Here is an 18,521-nt window from a genome sequence, read left to right as displayed (position 1 = left end):
ATGATGATGCAGTGTGGGATGAGAGTGGATTGTAAACGGTAAGAGCAGTGTTTTCTGCTTACTCACCAAGCTTCATTCATAAATCCTACAATTTTGTTTCCTATTGATGTACAAAGGCACTCACATAGTGAACTTGCTTATTATCTCCACCAGGCAAAGCCTGGAAGGGATCATGTGTTTGGTTGTCTGTGTGTGGATTTGTGTGCAGCTAATCTTGCATATTACTGGATCGATCAGCCTAATATTTTTTGTGCACATTTAAGATTTAATGCTCAAGGTTCTTCTGTGGTTGCAGTGATTTACAAGTGCAAAACCTATTTTATTGACTGAGCTTATGGTAAAGCTTAGACTTTCATCTTTTCAGCAGCATTTGCGATTTTACAATATGCGTTACAACATAGCAAAAGGCAGTCTGCTGCAGGCCACATTTTGGACTTTGTTGTAGCTTAAAAACTGACATCCGCAAAAATTTGATCTTGCCTTGAACTGGAGCATCTGCAGATTAATTCCATACCTGATTAGCTATTTACACTAAAGTTAGACATGATAAGAGATGGACAAATCGCCGTTTTGTTTTTTTTCCGCCCTCATCTTCAATGTAAGGGAGCTGGGATGGACAATTGAGCCAGGTCAACTCTTATTGGTTTGTGTGTTCTGAATAAATGTGTTGTGTGAAATGTTAAAATTCAGAAGTTCAGACTTATTGTCCCATTTATTGTTTCCTTATTAAGTTTATCTAGTTAGGCGAACCTAGGGAGAAAAAACTCTCCCCTTTATTTCACTTCCTTCATGCATTCACGTTGGACACACAGCTTGCCCTGCACTCCCTGTTCCCCACCCATATGCCCCCAGACACACCTGATAGAGATCTGCATTCTACTGATAACTCTTCGAGTTTTAGATGTTTTTTAATCAAGAGACTCTTAAAGTCAATTCAGCATGGATGGTGGCCATCACAACAATGAGGTTGATGAAAGGTCAATCTATTGTAGAGGTAAAGACAGAAGCGAGACAGGGAAGTGAAGGGCCTGTCAATGAGGGAGACGCAAACAGCTGTTTCTACACGCCTCCCCTTACTTCTCTGTTTGGGTAGTGGAACATAATATGACAGACAGGTTGAGAGATAACAAAGAAGGAGGGTTTCCTTCTATCTCATACAAATCACCCCGTCTTATTAGCCTAACCTGTAATATGTCTATCCCATAGACTTGCAGTAAATTGATTCTCAAAAATATGGAACAAAATCACGTCCTGAATCAGTTCTATACAAAACACATCTTTTAGTTTCCAATTACAGGACAATCCCATAATTAATGGGACAGTTGGCAACCCTTGTATGGAGTTGTAATTAGCTATAGGTTGGTGACCTTGGGCTTCATTTATAATACGGACTTACGATCAATTTTGATCCTAGGTATGGCTTATGAGGAAAGTATAATAATACTATAAAACCTTACTTTGACATGGAAATTATTTATCTCTCAGGATGGTCTAGACTGGACATACGTGATTTCCCTCAGTTTAGGATGCATATGCACTCAAGCTGAACTTTGCATTAGCTTTATGAACAATTTGATAGAAATAATCACTCCCAAGCTACAACCACCGAATAACACGTTGACTGGCTTCAATCTCCTCTACCATCACCGTGATCTCATCTTCCAAAAAGTTTGTTTTTCTCTTGTGGGCTATTCCTGACTATAACCCAATTTTTGCCCCGGGCAACAGCTGCAACAACGGCTGCAACTGTGGTGAGGTTTGAACTTGACTTTCATTGTTATATCCTTTCATCAGCACAGGCAAAAGTAACAGAAAAAAGAACACATTAAAGTAGTGACAAAGAGATTGGTTCATTCATTTATTTATTTAAAAGGGACAGCGTACAGTGAAACATAAACAAATCCATTTGATGCACTGTCCCTTGGTAGACTATAGTGAAAAACAACACAATAATCAATGAGCTAAGGCTGACCAGTTCATTGAAATGCCACCAAGATCACAACATGGCACAAATAAGCATCCCAATCATATCGCGACCTCCACCAAAGCAATCCCAACATGACTTTGAGCCAGCACAAAAACACAAAAGGACACACAAGACATACAATGAGAACTGCTCACAATGGCACATCACAAAAGTTTGCCAGTGAACTAAAATGAGGTCATAAAACTCATAGATAAAATATCTGAGTCAGTGATTACAGGGCTGAGCAGCTTAACCATCATTTCAGCTTTGCTTTGAACATTCAGATGATACATTTAATAAATTGAAGTCTTGTTTTATTAAAATAAGAAAATCAGATGTTGTCAAAGTGTCATTTCATTGATTTAGAGGCTTCATTTATTTAATTAGTACAATTAGTTGCGGCAGTGTACTCAAGTTGCAAGAAGAAATAGGGAATGAAAAGATGGAAGATATTTTCAGTAGCGCATCCAACACCTCTTTCTTTTTGGTCATCAGTTTTATAACTAAAATAAGCAGTTAAATATTTGGTATTCTGGGGGCGTGTGAGTGTGAGTCTAAGTTTGATATAATGTGTCACAGTGCCTTTGCAATCTGCTTCAGTGTGCCAAAGGAATTTGTAGTGGCTTTATGAATGTCATATGGTTATCTCTGAGCTCAAGGACAAAAGAAAGCAAACAATGTTCCATAAACACTTCTCAGTACACTGTGGTTTGTTTTCAAGACAATGAGTTAGAAACCTTTTGACTGACTTTTATTGGGACTTAGGAGTCTGTAAACTGAGGAAACATAGATGCAGAACAGTGGCTGTGGGTACTGTGGGCATGTATTTCAGTGTTTCTAATATAATGCCAGGAGAATAAGATCTGAAGAGATGCAATGTCCTTAACTATAATTAGTAGATTTTCTTTCTTGTACTTGAGAATAGCTTGAGAAGAAAATATACATAATTAACAATTAATGTTTGGGGACAAAAAACATATACTTTTTTGTTATTTGGAACAGGCCTCTCATTTGCAGGAAGACCCTGACGACATTCACACCTGGAAAGTGCCCATTACAACCACAGCCTGATCTGCTGGCCCCTGAGTAGCTACAATGGAGCAGTTTGGGTTATGACCCTTACTCAAATGAAGGAGGGTAAGCACTGCTTGCTCACTTTCCACACCCAGATTTATCCTGCCAGTCTGGGAATTGAACCGGCGACCTCTCAGTCACAAGCTTGCTTCTCTAACCTTTAGGACATCACTGCCAAACACCCTTTAAACACCCTTACACCCTATAAACACAGCCTTTTGTAAAATATTTGACTTATTACTATTAGTCCAAGCTGAGATACAGTACTAGAAAGCTCCTATCTATGTAGGGTCAGTGGAGGTGAAAGGGAAAAAGAAAACATTATACAACTGTTTTCACAGACCTTCACTCTGTATTCGCATCGTAACAAACAATTATCTTCAATCTTCATGTATAGAATTGTATATAGTAATTTATATTTATAATAGAGTGTGGTGCTAACCAAAATTCTTCATTAATTATGAAAAAAATATTGACATCTAATATGTAACATAGCTTTTCAAACTCTGCAAAGATGATTAACCTACAAAACAAAACAAAAACCAAAACAACACAAATATGACCCAGAAAATGACATCTGCCATATCTGTCTAAGTACCAACTTGTAAAACAAGGGCCCCCCTGCTGCATGTAGGAAGGCTCATGACGTCCATCATAAGTGTTGACTGCAGAAGGACAAAAGACAGCTGGGAATGACAACCTCAGCTTTGCCCATAATGCGTTAAGGAATGGTACACTGAGTGTAGACATCCAACTGTCAAGACCGACCAGGTCATAGTGTCACCTGAAGTGTGAAGTTTTCAAAGTCTAAAGGGCTCATGTGCTTCTTGAGGAGGTCTTCAGGTTGTCCACTCAATAAACACATGATTTAAAGATCTCTTCTGTTAACGCGACAGTTATTACAAGCATTGGCCCATTGTCATTGTGTTCTGTATGACCCGAATGTAATTATGGACAGTATGGTCAACAAGCAGGCACCTGTTAGACCCAATCTGTTATTATAGATGGATGAAGGTCAGCCGAGGTCCACTGGAAGGCAAACAATGACCAAGAGAAGGAATCCAAGTCAAAAGTTTCACAAGTTTATCTTTGTCCTCCAGGATAATAGAAAACAGACAATACTGTAGTCTGTAGACACCCACACAGTCCTCCATTGTAGTAGTGACAGACCAACAGGTGCAGCTGTCTTTAGTTGAAATTTTTTTTTCAAAATTTCTAATGAAGCGCATATATTTTATATTACCACAAAAAAACATTGTTTTCCTTTAAGGAACAGGCAAGAATAGATCCACATTTCTGATGATGATATATGTTAGAAAGTGGTTTAATATAATGAAAATAACACCAGATATGTTCAAATATCAGCTTATATACTGTATTTATAATTTTTTACAAGTACAGGCTTTTCAGTAACTTGAAGGACAAAACAAAAATAGATGCTAATCTAAGACCAGCTCATAAGTTGATTTTCACTGACCAATGGTTACATGAGAGGGATTGTTGCCCACTCCTTTATTTCCAAATACAGATCTTCCTTTTTTGATGTGTGCTCTTTGTTTTCTTGCTCTTCTCTCATAGGGTGGCTGGGTGTCAAAGCTCTGCCTCCTGGATGCATATAAAGAGGGGTTCAGAAAGAGGAGTAAAGACAAGACCACATCACCTGCAGGTAAGTATGCATGCCTTTTACATATGAATCAACTATCGTACAACATATTGATAATTCAATTTTACTTTATTATTATTTATTTCTAGAGACCCACCACACCAGATCTATCAAGGGGGAGAGGAAGAGAAAGCAAGTAAGTAGGCTGTTTGTTTTTCAAATTATGATTAATAGGCCTACATGAAAATGATTCTATATACAAATGCATTAAACCATAAACTTACAACATGTTATCAAAGTGCTTCTCCAGGGACCATGTAATCAAATTGCTTTCAACCCATGTTCTTGATTCACAGCTTTCAAGATGTCATGCGACGCCCTCATGGCGGAGTTTGGCCCTGCTGCTACCTTCCTGAGAAAGTCAGATATGGAGCGCCTGGAGGCCCAGACTCGACAATTTGACATAAAGAGGCAGTGTTTTGTGCCCGACCCTGAAGTGGAGTACATTAAAGCCAAAGTCACCACCAGAGATGGCGACAAAGTCACAGTTGAAACTGAGTTTGGAAAAGTAAGTGGGTCAGATATTTACACTGACTAATGAGTGGGAAAGCGGTTGTGACAGTCAAACAATCTAAATTAAGATATTCCCTGTGTTAAATTATTTCAGACTGTAGTCCATAAGGAGGCGGATATCCACCCTCAGAACCCGCCAAAGTTCGATAAAATTGAAGACATGGCAATGTTCACCTTCCTCCATGAGCCTGCTGTACTGTTTAACCTCAAAGAGCGTTATGCAGCATGGATGATCTACGTGAGTAATGACCACAAATGTACTGATCTTTCCACTGTATGAAATCTTGAGACTTATTTTATGTGTTTGTCCATAGACCTACTCAGGACTGTTCTGTGTGACTGTCAACCCCTACAAGTGGCTGCCAGTGTACGATCAGGCAGTGGTCAACGCCTACAGAGGAAAGAAGAGAAGTGAAGCTCCTCCTCACATCTACTCCATTTCTGATAATGCCTACCAGTACATGCTGTCAGGTATGTTCAGCTCTTTGTTTGCATCATCACAGCGTTTTGTAATCTCTCCCCAACTGAGGCAAATCTGTGATTTATGGTATTCAGGAATGTGCAAAAATGCATCAAAATGTAGTTTAAAATAATATACCAAATACCCCAATTTTATGTGTGTCAAAATAAACTACTGTATTTTTGTATTTCAGAAATAATAAAAATACTTTTCAGAGGTATCATGAAGTCACTTCGGAAACCTTAAATCTTTCGTTTGATCTATCCCTTCACCAGTACACTGACTCAGTTGATTAAGTGGACAACAACAGCTTTTCTCTGCCTAATGAGTCATGCAATAAAACTGATATAATCAACCAGTTAACAGATCAGATATTTACATCTCCCTGTGATCATCCAGATTTAGCATAGTTTTCAAGAAGGATTGCTCAACTCTGAAAAGCTTTAAAATATTTTTTCTTACCCAACCAACATAAACTTAACATAGGCTGGAAGTAGCAAACTATTTGTTAGCTGTGAGGGCTGCTACTCAGGGCAATATTTAGCTAGAACATTACATAAACATGATTTAGCCTAGGCTACTAAAATCAACACCAAAAGTTAATGAATTATAGCAATTTATGCTAAAAATGGATAGAAAACAATGGAAACCTACATGTTTCTCACCTTGACCTTCTTCTTTTGGTCTGGATCAATTTACTGTTCTGATTTCAATAAGTCTGGGCAAATTACTGAGTAGGCACCAATCAGAGGCAGCATTTTACTATGATGTCAACACAAAGTATTTCACAGTATTTTTAAACTTTTTAAACTACAAAATACAAAACATGTTGATACAAAATATGAAGCCATTTTCTTTAACCATATCAAATACAAATACAAAATCCTATTTTGTATTTCAAATATGTATTTTTGATACATGTATCATAAATATTGCCCCTTCCTTATGATATTGAGCTATATAAATAAATTGACTTGACCTGACTTCCGTCCACCATCCAGACATTTAAAGAAAGATTTCCTAACACTGAACTTAAATCTTACAGACAGAGAAAACCAGTCTGTCCTTATCACGTAAGTACTTCACAAATAGTATCTGATTCCTATTTGAAGAACTACGTTTTTGTTTTGTCTTCATGACATGTTCATTTCACATGTTTGTTTTCATTCTCAGCGGAGAATCTGGTGCAGGAAAGACTGTGAACACCAAGAGAGTCATCCAGTACTTTGCCAGCATCGCAGCTGTTTCTGGCAAGAAGGATGCTGCTCAGGAGAAAAAGGTTGGTTTAAAACAGTGTCATCATTTGTACACTGTGATTTATATAATAAATTAGGTTTTGACTTTGAAGGACTAAATTTTGGCACCAATTAATTCTGCAGGGTACCCTGGAGGATCAAATCATCCAGGCCAATCCTGCCCTGGAGGCCTTTGGAAACGCCAAGACCATCAGAAATGACAACTCCTCCAGATTTGTAAGTTTGGTCACTTCAGAGAGTACTAGCGTAGATATGTCTTTGTTATGTTGACAACTTCTAAATTACATGTTCTCATTACAGGGTAAATTCATTCGAATCCATTTTGGAGTCAGTGGTAAACTGGCTTCAGCAGATATTGAAACTTGTAAGTACACAGTACATTAAAGTTAGGAAAAGAGTTCTCATAGGTCAGGAATATACCTTAATCTAAATATTTTATATGTTGTCAGATCTGCTGGAGAAATCCCGTGTCACCTATCAACTTAAGGCTGAAAGAGACTACCACATCTTCTACCAGATTCTGTCCCAAAAGAAACCAGAACTGCTGGGTAAGGGTTTGATAAAACATAGAATATATCTGTCCCTAAAGAAATATCACATTCACACAGACTGAAACCTTTTTTTTTGACAGAAATGCTGCTAATCACCAACAACCCCTATGACTACGCCTTTATCTCTCAGGGAGAGACAACTGTAGGCTCCATCGATGATGCAGATGAACTGATGGCTACTGATGTAAGTGTAACAGAATGCTTGATAAAAAATTCCACACATAAAGTTTTACAACTAACTCAAATTTAATTTGTAAATGTAAATTTAAGGAAGCTTTTGATGTCCTGGGGTTCACCCAAGAGGAGAAGAATGGAATTTACAAGCTGACTGGTGCCATTATGCATTATGGAAACATGAAGTTCAAGCAGAAACAGAGAGAGGAGCAGGCAGAGCCTGATGGCACAGAGGGTAAATGATCATCATGACAATAAAGAACAGATTACTTCTATTCTCTTAAAACAAGACTATACATACCACTAATATGTGCCTTTATTTTACACAAATAATGTAGTAAATGCTTCTCTTACACAAAATCCATTCACAGATCTCGACAAAACTGCATATCTGATGGGTTTGAACTCTGCTGACGTCATCAAAGGCCTGTGTCACCCAAGAGTAAAAGTAGGCAATGAGTGGGTCACCAAAGGTCAGAATGTGCAGCAAGTAAGTTTAAAATGCAGGCACTGTACAGACATCCATTGGGGGTTTAAAGAATAAAGTTGGTTTCAATTATAATGTCATTGATTTTATGCAATTATCTAGGTGAATTACTCAATTGGAGCACTGGCCAAGTCAGTGTATGAGAAAATGTTCTTGTGGATGGTGATAAGAATCAACCAATCCCTGGATACCAAGCAACCTCGTCAGCATTTCATCGGTGTGCTGGACATTGCTGGCTTTGAAATCTTTGATGTGAGTATAAAAGCTTTATGGACATGTGACTATAAACTATACTTTCTCTAACTCCTTTCTTTGAATGTTCTTCCTAGTCCAACACCTTTGAGCAACTGTGCATCAACTACACTAATGAGAAGCTGCAGCAGTTCTTCAACCATCACATGTTTGTGCTGGAACAAGAAGAGTACAAGAAAGAGGGCATCGTATGGGAGTTCATTGACTTTGGCATGGACTTGGCGGCCTGCATTGAACTAATTGAGAAGGTTGGTGTAGAGTTAAATTGGATTTCAGAATTCATGTTACAAACATGAACTATTATTTGTTTACATTCAGTTAATTCTAATCAATTCTTTCCTTCAGCCCATGGGCATCATGTCCATCCTTGAAGAGGAGTGCATGTTCCCCAAAGCTAGCGATGCAACATTTAAAGCCAAATTGTATGACAACCATCTGGGTAAAAGTCCCAACTTCCAGAAGCCCAGAGTTGTTAAGGGGAAACCAGAGGCTCATTTCTCCCTGGCTCATTATGCTGGTATTGTTGATTATAACATCTGTAACTGGCTTGTGAAGAACAAGGACCCACTGAATGAAACTGTGGTGGGACTGTATCAGAAGTCTACCTTGAAGTTACTGGCTGTCCTGTTTGCTGGCTATGCTTCTGCAGATTCAGGTAAGGGATCTTTGACTAAACTGGTTAATACTGGTCCTTGAATTATACAGGATATCAACAATGACAAAAATGACAATTACACTTATTTCCATTCAACCCAAGATGCAGGGAAGGGTGGAAAGGGTGGAAAGAAGAAAGGTTCTTCCTTCCAGACTGTGTCTGCACTTCACAGGGTAAAAGAAATCTATAGTTTTGTACATGTCCTTAGTTTGATATATGGAACCTGTTAAAATGTATAGTCTTCATTTACAGGAGAATTTGAACAAACTGATGACCAACCTAAGGTCAACTCACCCCCACTTTGTACGCTGCATCATCCCCAATGAGACCAAGACTCCCGGGGCGATGGAGAATCCTCTGGTCATGCACCAGCTACGCTGTAATGGTGTGCTGGAAGGCATCAGGATTTGCAGGAAGGGATTCCCCAACAGGATCCAGTATGGAGACTTCAAACAAAGGCAAGAAAAGCAGTGTTTGTTTTTTGTGATCCACCTGGACACAATATCAATGATATAACCTGGTGACGTTGTGCCTTTGGGTGTTTGACCGTCAAACAACTTTGCCTAGGCATCATGGTCGGGATTGCTCAGGCCCCAACTTGTGTTTACTTGTAGTTTAAGTGTTCCACAGTTCCGCTTTATTCATCCACAGCCATCTCGTCCCTTTTCTGTGGCATCAGTTCTGTTACTGATGGCTCCATTCCTGTGTCATCCTGTGTGCCAGAGCCAGAGGATGTTGTGCGTAATGTGCGGCAATCAAGGTTGGCTTTAGAGGCTTTGAGGAAGAACAACTTCCCAACTCGGGAAATGGGGCCATCCAAGGAGCATGCAAATGCACTGTGAACCGCTGATTGCAATTCGCAACCCTCACCACTAGATGCCACTAAAACTTACACACTGAACCTTTTAAACTGTTTGTTACTTTAAAATTAACCTTCATCTGGGTGATCAGAAATATATCAACATTTGATTGGGTAACTGGTTGCATATATCAGATTTATCGCTTGACTCATTAGTCAGAGAAACACTGTACACTTAATCAACTGAATCAGTGTACTGCTGAAGGGATAGATCAAACAGGCTAAAAGATTTTTTAGTATTTTTTGTATTTTTGAAATACAAATATATAGTAGTTTGTTTTGATACAGGGAGTGGCTGCTGCATTTTGTAGTTTATTTTGGTACACTTGAATTTAGGGTTCTAGGATTCACATTTTAAAATACATTCTGATGTATCTTTGCCCATCCCTGAAGATGTTATGGTTGTATCATTTCAGATATCGCATCCTGAACCCTAATGCTATCCCTGAGGGACAGTTCATGGACAACAAGAAAGCAGCAGAAAAACTTTTGGGCTCTTTGGATATTGACCATGAGCAGTATAAACTAGGACACACAAAGGTTGCTTCTGTCTCTACAACAATTACAAACAGCAGGGTTTAATAAGTAATTTTGCCGGGGAGAAATTACAAAAAACTTTGTTAATTGCAGGTGTTCTTCAAAGCTGGTCTGCTGGGTGTTCTAGAGGAGATGAGAGATGATCGTCTCGCTCTCATCATCACTGGAATCCAAGCGAGATCCAGAGGACTACTTGCCAGGATTGAGTTCCAGAAAATAGTTGAGCGCAGGTTGGTGTATTACTTTAAACATTTACAGTAAATTAAAGAAAGGGTACAGAAAAATAGATCTAAGCTTACTGATGTTTTTCAACAGGGACTCCTTACTGGTGATCCAGTGGAATGTGCGTGCCTTCATGGGTGTCAAGAATTGGCCCTGGATGAAGATGTACTTCAAAATAAAACCTCTGCTGAAATCAGCTGAGACTGAGAAGGAGATGGCAAACATGAAGGAGGAGTTTGTGAAGCTCAAAGAGGCTTATGCTAAGTCTGAGGCTCGCAGGAAAGAGCTGGAGGAAAAAACGGTCACTCTTCTCCAAGAGAAGAACGACCTGCAGCTCCAAGTCCAATCTGTACGATCAGTCATTCAGTTTACGTAAAACTTACAGCGATATACTTCAAAAAATGTGATGAGTAAAAATATTTGTTAAATCTACTGTAGGAACAAGACAATCTTACAGATGCTGAGGAGCGCTGTGAGGGTCTGATCAAGTGTAAGATCCAGTTTGAAGCCAAAACCAAAGAGCTGACAGAGAGGCTGGAAGATGAAGAGGAGATGAATGCAGAGCTGACTGCCAAGAAGAGGAAGCTAGAGGATGAGTGTTCAGAACTCAAGAAGGACATCGATGATCTGGAGCTGACTCTGGCTAAAGTAGAAAAGGAAAAGCATGCCACTGAGAACAAGGTAATTAAAGCAGCTACAGTCTGTATTTTGTTAATAACAATTAATCAGATTACGTATAATGTGAAATAGTTTGTTTGTGGTGCCAAACCCACAGATTATCACCTGGCTTTGCAGTTCCTCTCAGCTGTAAGGAGTGTTTTAACATCTTTCAGCACCTTCTTTTAGCTTCATAGCCCAAAACTACACTGAACTGTTGATTCACTCTCACCGCTCTCATAACTTCACTTTCAGGCCCAGCAGAGCATAAGCTCTAAAAGCACACTTCAGGCCACCTGACCAGCACTAAATGGCAGTCAAAATTAGTGGAGCAATTAGCAGGTAAAGAGTAGAGAGGTAAACTAGAGCTAAAAGCAGAGTGAATCTGCTTTCACGGGTGGCCAGAGACACAGCTCTAAATGTTGCTCTGTGTCTGCTAGCCATATATACTTCAAAGGTAATACTGTGTCAGTGTTGTGTTGACAGATGCCCATAAGTTGTTAAAAAACAAGTTACTGTGTGCTTAAATACTTATTTATACTATATTATTAAAGAAGAGTCTTTCAACAACTGTAATCTGTTTTCTAAGGTTAAAAACCTGACCGAAGAGATGGCAGCTTTGGATGAAATCATTGCTAAGCTCACCAAAGAGAAGAAAGCTCTTCAGGAGGCTCATCAGCAAACGCTGGACGACCTGCAGAGTGAGGAGGACAAAGTCAACACTCTGACCAAGGCCAAAGCCAAGCTGGAGCAGCAAGTCGATGATGTGAGTACAATGGTATTTGCGACTAAATCTCAAGTTCTGAAGACACAACTTATAGAGTAAATGTTTGAATTGTTTGGTCTGTTAGCTTGAAGGATCATTGGAGCAAGAGAAGAAAGTGAGGATGGATCTGGAAAGAGCCAAGAGAAAATTGGAGGGGGACTTAAAGTTATCCCAAGAAAGTGTGATGGATCTGGAGAATGACAAGCAGCAGCTGGAGGAAAAGCTCAAAAAGTAAAACACATCTTTGACAATCACAAACACGATGCACATCATACTACATCTGATTACTACCGTAAACCGTTTTGTCATTCAATGTAGGAAAGACTTTGAAATCAGCCAGCAACTAAGTAAGATTGAGGATGAACAAGCTATGGGTGCCCAACTTCAAAAGAAACTGAAGGAGTTACAGGTAACAGCACAAACAGGTCTTATCTCTTGCGTTATTATGTGAATTCCAATTAAAAATGTATTATCATATGATGAATTTCATCAAGGCTCGCATTGAAGAGCTGGAGGAAGAGCTGGAAGCAGAGCGAGCTGCCCGAGCCAAGGTGGAGAAACAGAGGGCTGATTTGGCCAGGGAACTGGAGGAGATCAGTGAGAGGCTGGAGGAGGCCGGAGGAGCCACTGCGGCCCAGATAGAGATGAACAAGAAGAGAGAGGCCGAGTTTCAGAAGATGCGCAGAGACCTTGAAGAGGCCACTCTGCAGCACGAAGCCACTACTGCTACACTGAGAAAGAAGAATGCAGACAGTGTGGCCGACCTGGGAGAGCAGATTGACAATCTACAAAGAGTCAAACAGAAGCTGGAGAAAGAGAAATGCGAATTCAGACTGGAGCTGGATGATGTGGTATCCAACATGGAGCAGATTGTCAAAGTTAAAGTAAGACAAACAAAACCAGTCAACTCATCTTTAACAAATAATTTGACATGTTGTGAAATTTGCTGTATTCACTTTCTTGCCAAGAGTTAAATGAGAAGATTGCTACCAATCGTTAAATATGAAGCTACTACCAGCACCTGGTAGCTGTTACCTTTGGGCACAGCTAGTTGTTTCCCCCTGTGCAAAGCTAAGCTAAGCTAAATGGTTGCTCGCATATTCATATTTACAGTATAGACATGAGAGCAGGAACAGTCTGAAATATGTTTATCCACTTTCTTACAGAGAGTTGCCACTGTTATGTTTGTTTGGTAGCCTAAGTACGGAGGTAGAGAGGGCAACCTCAGAGATGATAAGAAGCAGAAGTGACAGGAAGTCACTGCCCCACTGCTTTTGGCCAAGAAAGTGTTACAACATGTAACCCTTTGATAATCACAAACTGTTATTCTTACAATTGTTTGAGTACAGATTTAACAAACAAGATACATTTATAAAAACTGAGCTTTAGAGGTGCTGGCAGACAGGTTCTAAATTTGAACAGAGCCTAGCTGTGTCCAGCTAGTATTTTGTTTTCATGCTTTTACTCTTTACACTAAGCCTGGCTGATGGCCTGCTGGAGCTACCTCTATAGTTAACACAGATATGAAAGTGGTACTCTCAAATTATACTATACAGAAAATAATGCTTGGGTTGGATACATTCTATGATTTACATATTAATGAAAACATCATTTAACTCAGGCCAACCTGGAGAAAATGTGCCGCACTTTGGAGGATCAAATGACTGAATACAAGACGAAATCGGAGGAAGGCCAGCGTACCATCAATGACTTTGCAATGCAAAAAGCAAAGCTTCAAACTGAAAATGGTAATCAGTTTAACAAGTGTCGGCTAAAGAAGGAGTTATTTCAGATATTTGCAGGGTACAAACTGACATATAACTAAACACCAATTGCAGCTAGATATGTGGCCTTTCAAATATTTATTTTTCAGGTGAGATTAGCAGACAGCTGGAGGAGAAGGACTCCTTGGTCTCCCAGCTGACCAGAGGGAAGCAGTCTTACACTCAGCAGATTGAAGACCTCAAGAGACAACTAGAGGAGGAAGTCAAGGTATTACTTACAGTATTACAAGGTACTACTGCTTTTAAAACACAGAGCCTGATGTCTACTGGCAAAATGACTTGACCTCATTTTTCTTTATCAAAGGCCAAGAATGCACTTGCCCATGCAGTGCAGTCTTCTCGCCACGACTGTGACCTGTTGAGGGAGCAGTATGAGGAGGAGCAGGAGGCCAAAGCTGAGCTGCAACGCTGCATGTCCAAGGCAAACTCTGAGGTGGCTCAGTGGAGAACCAAGTACGAAACTGATGCCATCCAGAGAACGGAGGAGCTGGAAGACGCAAAGTAAGGATTCAGTAAATCATAGAACAATACAGGATTGCCCTCTCTCTAAAGCTTCATAATTTAGGCAATATATACTGTATAACGACTGACAATAAAACCCATCTTGTCGTGATATTCCCATTTTACCTGTGATGTCACGATTTGATACTTTTCATTTTTGCTGCTAGGAAAAAATTAGCTCAACGCTTACAGGATGCAGAAGAAGCTGTTGAAGCTGCTAATGCAAAATGTTCCTCCCTGGAGAAGACCAAACACAGACTTCAGGGTGAGATTGAGGATCTCATGGTGGATGTGGAGAGATCAAATGCTGCTGCAGCAGCTCTGGACAAGAAACAAAGAAACTTTGACAAGGTAATGAAATATGTAGTGAAAGGGACTGCTTCCAGTTAAGCATATTTTAGTTTAAAATAAAATTCAGGATCTATAAATTAACATTGTCTTCTGAATATTTCTAAATTGTATAATATAATTTAATATACAATTTAATTAGGTCCTTGCTGAGTGGAAACAGAAGTATGAGGAGTCCCAGGCAGAGCTGGAAAGTTTCCAGAAAGAGACTCGTTCTCTCAGCACTGAGCTCTTCAAACTGAAGAACTCTTATGAAGAATCCCTGGACCATCTGGAGACCATGAAACGAGAAAACAAGAATCTCCAAGGTAGGAAGATATAATTAAAACATGATTTACCTTTAAACATACACTGAATAGAGTGGGGAGGTAGGGCCGATGATAAAATAAAAATGTGCACAAAACAGAGGAAATTTCTGACCTGACTGAGCAACTTGGTGAGGGAGGAAAGAGCATCCACGAGCTGGAGAAGATCCGTAAACAGCTGGAGCAGGAGAAGGCTGAGATACAAGCTGCTCTGGAGGAAGTGGAGGTGAAATAAATTTTTCATTGATCAATTCATTATAATTACCTCTCTGATGCTTTGAAAGATATGATTTGCTGTTTTTAACAGGGTACCCTCGAGCATGAGGAGAGTAAGATTCTCCGAGCCCAGCTTGAGTTTAACCAGGTGAAGGCTGAAATTGAGCGGAAGCTGGCTGAGAAGGACGAAGAGATGGAGCAGGCCAAGCGTAACCATCAGAGAGTGGTGGACACGCTGCAGAGCTCCTTGGAGGCCGAGACTCGCAGCAGAAACGAGGCTCTCAGGGTGAAAAAGAAGATGGAGGGAGATCTCAATGAGATGGAGATCCAGCTGAGCCAGGCCAACAGGCAGGCAGCAGAGGCTCAGAAGCAGCTCAAGGGAGTCCATGCTCATCTGAAGGTAAGTCCGTACGTCGTACCAATGATGGGAGCTTGCTTGGAGATTGTTTCCTTTCCATTTAAGGATAGAAAGAATGTTATTATTGTTCCCGACAGGACTTGCAGCTGCAGCTGGATGATGCTCTTCGTGCCAATGAGGATCTGAAGGAGAACATTGCCATTGTGGAGAGACGTAACAACTTGCTGCAGGCTGAACTTGATGAGCTGAGGTCTGTGGTGGAGCAGACTGAGAGAGGTCGTAAACTGGCAGAGCAGGAACTGCTTGATGTCAGTGAGAGAGTTCAGCTGCTGCACTCTCAGGTATGTCCAAATCGGTAATCACTTTACAGTGTAATAATATGCTAATATGTCCACGTTCTTTCTACAAGCGTTTACTGTAAAACTATTCTGTGCAGAACACCAGCCTGCTGAACCAGAAGAAGAAGCTGGAGGGAGACACCACCCAGCTTCAGAGTGAGGTGGAGGAGGCGGTGCAGGAGTGCCGAAATGCTGAGGAGAAGGCGAAGAAGGCCATAACTGATGCTGCCATGATGGCAGAGGAGCTGAAGAAGGAGCAGGACACCAGCTCTCACCTGGAGCGTATGAAGAAAAACATGGAACAAACCATCAAAGACCTGCAGCACCGTCTGGATGAAGCTGAGCAAATAGCCATGAAAGGTGGCAAGAAGCAGATCCAGAAGCTGGAGGCCAGGGTGAGTTTTTCTAACTTCCACTATATTGCCTTTAAGTACTAATCTACAACACAGGATATCTGGCTTCAACAAATTTATAAATCTGCATCCATAACGGTTCTTTTCAAGGTGAGAGAACTGGAAAATGAGGTGGATATGGAGCAAAGGAAAAGCAGTGAATCAGTGAAAGGTATCCGCAAGTACGAGCGGCGCATCAAAGAGCTCACCTACCAGGTATACACTACAAACACAATGACAATGTGATAAACATTCACCAAAAGATAAAAGCTCATGCTTAAACAAGTAATATGTGTGGTGTAATTATTAAACAGACAGAGGAGGACAAAAAGAATATAAACCGTCTGCAAGACCTGGTGGATAAGCTGCAAATGAAAGTTAAATCCTACAAGCGAACTGCAGAGGAGGCTGTAAGTGAAAATATGACAGGACACTTCATTAAAATTCACTAAGTAATTTTTATGGGTCAGCTTGTGTTATAGCCTTACTTTAACAATCCACCATTAATTATGTTTTTTTAGGAGGAACAGTCCAATTCAAATGTGGGCAAATTGCGCAAGCTACAGCATGAGCTTGAGGAAGCAGAGGAGAGGGCTGACATCGCAGAGTCTCAGGTCAACAAATTGAGAGCAAAGAGCCGTGATTCTGGTGCCAAGGTCAGCAATCAGTCCAAATAATGAAACTTTTATTTAGTAACTATATCTTGGAATCCTGGAATCATAAAATGCACAGTGAGTAACTTTAATTAACTGAGTAACTGATATGGCAGGAATAAAAAATTAAAGATGATCTAACTTTTTTCTTTCTTTGTATAGAAAGCACACGATGAAGAGTGAAGCCTTAAATGGGATCTTCAAGGATATATTTTAATTGTAGTATTTTAGTTCCTTTATTCTTCATGCAACATGAGTGGAATACTGATTAAATGCATTTGAATGCAAAACTGTTCATGTTTCTTGTATTTTATACCTGCATACCTGGAGGAAAATTATTTAAAGAAAAGACTAAGAACTACACCACCACACTACAAATAACTGCACTGAGGTAGCAACTGTATTAAAAACTAATGCAGCACCCCCTAGCAACAGTATCCTAATGACAAAATGAAAACTGAGTTTCTCTTCATGTTTAGACATGAGAACAGTGGAAGAGTTCAAATATTTGCTCCTTTTGTAAGACAATATCCTGCACAGCTGAGACTGAGCCCCAACAAAGCCAAGCTCAAAACAGCTGCAGCAGTCTTTGAGACCACTCACGAGACTTATTAAGCATCATGAGTGGGTAAAGATTAGATGAAGGTCAGAAAAAGTCAAACTGATTAGAAAGAGTTGTGCATGATAGGTGTCTTTTATCTCCTCTAATCATGACTGCAAAAAGCTGCTCACGGCATTTCACTTTATAATCAAGATATTGGAGGTAGGTCACATGACCTTAAACCATGAACCTTTAAGTCAGTTCAGTTAATACTGTTTCTCATACTGCAAACATAGCGGCAAATGTGATATGCCCCTATGCTGTACATGATTATTCTACCTAAAAAAGTAAATATGTAAACCAGGTGACCAATAGCTTACAGACATAAACAGCTGAAGTGAACTACGCTCAGCCACCACTAGATGGTCAAAGAGCTCCACTCACAATAATTTATTTCTCCCTGATAATGAGGATAGGATAATAGTAAATTAAGGAAAATCAATAAAATCCAGTTTCAGTTTCCAGTGTTAAACATTTGTTATGAGATTCATGGTAATTTTATAATATACTTATGACCACAATTGTCACAATGAAACATTCATAAATTCTTGAATGCATATCTTATTAAATCATGAAGTCATATATAAGGAGTCACTCATGTCTAGTGCAGTGGTTAATGTGCAATAATAATGACAAACATCATTCAGAGGAGCAAAATCACTTTTGTTAATTACATTTAAAATAGATTTCTTACTGTGTAACAAATTCAATACTTGGATTTGGTTTAGAGCTATCACCAAGTATTACGGTGCAATTACACCGTAATACAGTGGAATAAGGCTGGAGAGAAGTTACTGTGCTGTAACATATTCATTGATTACATGTTGAAATTATATTACATCTCTGTGTTTAACTAAATAGGATTATCAACCAAACAAACAAAAAAGAAGGGAGCAGTTATTTGCTTTTTGTATCTTAAAAAAATAAATCACA

At 39.7% G+C, this 18,521-nt stretch overlaps 1 protein-coding gene across 1 annotated transcript; it reads left to right on the top strand.

The window, feature by feature from the left end:
• Nucleotides 1–5,007: 5,007 nt before the first annotated feature.
• Nucleotides 5,008–17,170, top strand: LOC119907498 (myosin-6-like). The gene is made up of 37 exons (XM_038725262.1): nt 5,008–5,211; nt 5,311–5,454; nt 5,531–5,687; nt 6,722–6,749; nt 6,850–6,955; nt 7,056–7,148; nt 7,233–7,296; nt 7,382–7,480; nt 7,564–7,667; nt 7,754–7,892; nt 8,029–8,147; nt 8,247–8,396; nt 8,474–8,644; nt 8,742–9,051; nt 9,154–9,224; nt 9,304–9,509; nt 10,327–10,450; nt 10,541–10,677; nt 10,763–11,018; nt 11,108–11,350; nt 11,916–12,092; nt 12,178–12,323; nt 12,411–12,501; nt 12,587–12,976; nt 13,714–13,840; nt 13,966–14,084; nt 14,181–14,377; nt 14,545–14,728; nt 14,868–15,033; nt 15,132–15,256; nt 15,338–15,646; nt 15,742–15,945; nt 16,041–16,337; nt 16,446–16,550; nt 16,649–16,744; nt 16,856–16,990; nt 17,150–17,170. The coding sequence occupies exons 1-37, from the start codon at nt 5,008–5,010 to the stop codon at nt 17,168–17,170; spliced, it is 5,814 nt and encodes a 1,937-aa protein (XP_038581190.1).
• Nucleotides 17,171–18,521: the final 1,351 nt, after the last annotated feature.

Source organism: Micropterus salmoides, unplaced genomic scaffold (genome assembly GCF_014851395.1).
Source record: "Micropterus salmoides isolate LMB-PRFRI ecotype aquatic unplaced genomic scaffold, ASM1485139v1 Ms_hic_scaffold_1, whole genome shotgun sequence".
In the NCBI taxonomy this organism is placed as follows: Eukaryota; Metazoa; Chordata; class Actinopteri; order Centrarchiformes; family Centrarchidae; genus Micropterus; species Micropterus salmoides.
The sequence above is the reverse complement of the archived record's forward strand: the minus strand, read 5'-3'. Positions and strand labels throughout refer to the sequence as shown.

Excerpts from the sequence above, each read along its gene's own strand:
- LOC119907498 (XM_038725262.1), top strand. The coding sequence starts at position 5,008 with ATGTCATGCGACGCCCTCATGGCGGAGTTTGGCCCTGCTGCTACCTTC. Across the intron at positions 9,052-9,153 it reads CTATGCTTCTGCAGATTCAG|ATGCAGGGAAGGGTGGAAAG; the intron begins GTAAGGGATCTT and ends ATTCAACCCAAG. Across the intron at positions 11,019-11,107 it reads TGCAGCTCCAAGTCCAATCT|GAACAAGACAATCTTACAGA; the intron begins GTACGATCAGTC and ends AATCTACTGTAG.